This window comes from Bison bison, unplaced genomic scaffold, assembly GCF_000754665.1.
Source record: "Bison bison bison isolate TAMUID 2011002044 unplaced genomic scaffold, Bison_UMD1.0 scf7180017864115, whole genome shotgun sequence".
NCBI lineage: Eukaryota > Metazoa > Chordata > Mammalia > Artiodactyla > Bovidae > Bison > Bison bison.
Genome location: NW_011494687.1, coordinates 782,455 through 785,885, shown reverse-complemented (window position 1 = coordinate 785,885; position 3,431 = coordinate 782,455). Strand labels below are relative to the sequence as shown.

General features: G+C 54.7%; 1 protein-coding gene across 1 annotated transcript in view; it reads left to right on the top strand.

The window, feature by feature from the left end:
* The window catches only part of SMARCC2 (SWI/SNF related, matrix associated, actin dependent regulator of chromatin, subfamily c, member 2), a gene marked incomplete at its 5' end in the record, with an annotated part of 20,258 nt that overhangs the window by 13,830 nt on the left and 2,997 nt on the right, over nt 1–3,431 (top strand). The window contains 7 exons of the mRNA XM_010839368.1: nt 8–113; nt 352–513; nt 782–846; nt 1,076–1,211; nt 1,286–1,452; nt 2,126–2,260; nt 3,277–3,430. Coding sequence (XP_010837670.1) covers nt 8–113; nt 352–513; nt 782–846; nt 1,076–1,211; nt 1,286–1,452; nt 2,126–2,260; nt 3,277–3,430 — 925 coding nt within the window. The remainder of the gene's footprint in view (nt 1–7; nt 114–351; nt 514–781; nt 847–1,075; nt 1,212–1,285; nt 1,453–2,125; nt 2,261–3,276; nt 3,431) is intronic.

Below are 3,431 nucleotides of genomic sequence, written 5' to 3'. Positions count from 1 at the left end.
CTCCCAGCCTATCCCCTTCAGCCAGTCAGGCAACCCTGTGATGAGCACCGTTGCCTTCCTGGCCTCTGTCGTCGACCCTCGAGTGGCCTCAGCTGCTGCGAAGTCAGCCCTAGGTAACGCGCAGGGCTCCCAGCCCTCTTGGTTTGCATTTGAAAGGCTGGGTACTCTGACCGTGCAACCCCCTCAAGTTCACTGCCCTACTGGCCTTGTCTGCGGCTGGCATCAGCCCAGGCAATGGTCCAGCTCCACGCAGGCGGAAATGAAGAGCCGGGCTTGTGAGGGAGCTCTCACAGAGAGTGCCAGAACTGCCTACCTGCCTGCTCCCAGCCTCCCCCTCTCTGGGTCTTACAGAAGAGTTCTCCAAAATGAAGGAAGAGGTACCCACAGCTTTGGTGGAGGCCCACGTTAGGAAAGTGGAAGAAGCCGCCAAAGTGACAGGCAAGGCAGACCCAGCCTTTGGTCTGGAAAGCAGTGGCATCGCAGGGACCACCTCTGATGAGCCGGAGAGGATCGGTAAGGCCTGCCGTGTTCCCCAATTCCTCCCTTTTTACCAGCAGCCTCAGCCGCCTGGCCTCCCCACACCATCCCTGCCTCCACCCGACCTCAGAGCATGAGACGAATGGGGTGAGTTGGTGGGGTGTTCATTTTCCTCAGGGCTTTATGTTAGGTACCGTGGCTCCCCACTAGTCCTGTCAGTAAGATCTTGGCTAGAAGGGGCAGTTGGAAGAGTGTTGTAGACCAACTGTCAGACATTTCCTGTTTCCTCTTCCCCTGGACCCAGAGGAGAGTGGGACTGACGAAGCGCGGGCAGAGGGCCAGGCCACAGAGGATAAGAAGGAACCCAAGGTACAGCGGGATTGACACGGGCTGGGAAGGCAGAGGGGTCCAGCATGGACCGGGGAAGGGGAGCTGGCTCCACTTAGCTTGGGCAGGTGAGGGCTGTGCTTGGATGGGGCTGCGTCCTGGATCCAGGCCCCCTCCCGAGTAAGAGGTGTAAACTCAGCTCCTGGTCTGGGCCCTCTGTGTGCGAACCAGCACCCTGACACTCCCCTTTTTCCTTTCTCTGGGACTCCAGGAACCTCGAGAAGGAGTTGGGACTGTGGAGGAAGAAGCAAAGGAGAAGACCAGTGAGGCACCCAAGAAGGACGATGAGAAAGGGAAGGATGGCGATAGCGAGAAGGAGTCAGAAAAGAGTGATGGAGACCCGACAGGTGAGCCTCACATGGTGGTTGGGGTTCAGAAAGGAAGCCAGGCTCTAGGGCTCACGACCCTTTTCCTGGCCCAGCGGATCCTGAGAAGGAGAAGGAGCCCAAGGAAGGGCAGGAGGAGGTGCTGAAAGAAGTGGTGGAGTCGGAGGGGGAAAGGAAGACGAAGGTGGAGCGTGACATTGGCGAGGGCAACCTCTCCACCGCCGCCGCCGCCGCCCTGGCTGCTGCCGCTGTGAAGGCCAAGGTAAGGCCTCAGACCCAGGGAAGGAGGTGCTGCTCCTCATCACACAGCACCTGGAGGAAAGCCTGCCTTGTCATCCTTACACAATGCTGGCCTGCCTCCTGTCCCCTTTGGATCCTAAGAGGGACACTTGGTCATCTCTTCTCTTATCTTTTTTAAGCCTTTATCATTAGGCCTGTTTTTTTTTTTTGTAAAACATTTAATTTATTTATTTGGTTGCACTGGGTCTTCGTTGCAGCATGTGGGCTTCTCTCGTTGCAGAGCACAGGCTCTAGAGCGAGAGGGCTTCAGTAATTGCAGCTCATGGGCTCTGGTTATGGCAGTTGGGGCATGTGGGCTTAGTTGCCCCATGACCTACGGGATCTTAACTCCCTGACCAAGGATCGAACCCACTTTCTCTGCATTGGAAGGTGGATTCTTAACCACCAGACCACCAGGGAAGTCCTGATTGGGCCTGTTTTCACCCTCTCAATTATTTGACCTCTTCTTATCCTTTGATATCCTCTCTTTTTTCATGTTCTTTAAAAAATACCACTCATGCCTGTGCTACTTTCTGGGTTGTGACCACAGCAAGTTCTGTCTTAAAGCCTGTCAGCCCCCACACCACCCTTCTCTGTTGCCCAACATCTTCAGCTGGGTCCTCCCACTGATGGCCACCCCACCCCTCCTTCCTTAGCACTTGGCTGCTGTTGAGGAGAGGAAGATCAAATCGCTGGTGGCCCTGCTGGTGGAGACCCAGATGAAAAAGTTGGAAATCAAACTCCGGCACTTTGAGGAGCTAGAGACGATCATGGACCGGGAGCGAGAAGCAGTGAGTCGAGTGCCCTGGGGGTTGGCGGGGCCCCATCTTGGCACTGGGCTGGGCCGCAGTTTAGGGCGAGGGGAGCAGTACAGAGAACCTGAGGCTGATGGCATCACAGTGGAGCAGACTAGCCCAGACCAGGGAAGGAGGAGCCAGCCTGGGCGGTTAGGGACAAGTGACCCACAGGTACAGCCTAGAGACTGAGGTCCCACAGAATGTCAGCCCCAGGGTCAAGTTCTTATTGGTTCTTTGCTGCATCTCCAGGTCCTTGAAGGGTGCTTAGTCCACGGTAGACTTGCTGTGGAGTGACTGTTGAGTGATTGAACAGGTTTAAGGCATGATGAGAGGGTAAGGGCTTCAGATCCAGGGGTTAAAGTTGGAAAGGAAATAGGATGGACATGGTGTCGAATCTTTTTGATTCTTAGAAGATATAAAAGAAGTAGAAGACAAGGACTCTGATCCTGAACTCCTCAATTGAAGATATCATATATCCAATATGGAGACAGCAAAGTTGGCTAATGCTTCAAGTATCTGACAAATGAAAATTAAGAGATTTCCAATCAAGTATAAAAGCCCTGAGTGAGAGCAGAATAGAGGCCAAAGCTCAGAGGCTAGTGAGGTGATTTGGGAGGGCTTCCTAGGAATTGTGAGTTTTTCTTCAGTTTTGAAGGAGGGAAAGAACATAATTTGACTAGAGGAACTTGGTTGGGGGTGGGTGGTCAGTTTCCAGATGAAAGTAATGACAAATTCAAAGCTTTGGAGCTGAAAATGAACAAGGGCTGCCACCAGATTAAGTCTACTTGTCCACTGCAGTGAGAAGCCATGCAGGCAGCCAGAAGACCTGGTGGGGGGAACTGGAGAGGGGAGGGGAGGCGAGAACAGCAGAAGCCAAGCACAAGGCTGAGGTTTGGTGTGGGGATCACCAGAATGGGAGGCTGGGCTTGTCAGAAGACAAAGCAGGGGGCAAGGTGTGTGCCTTTGGGGTTTCCTGCCCCCGGGTGACAGCTCTCCATTGGCCCTGGCAGCTGGAGTACCAGAGGCAGCAGCTCTTGGCCGACAGACAAGCCTTCCACATGGAGCAGCTGAAGTACGCAGAGATGCGGGCCCGGCAGCAGCACTTCCAGCAGATGCACCAACAGCAGCAGCAGCCACCACCAGCCCTGCCCCCGGGCTCCCAGCC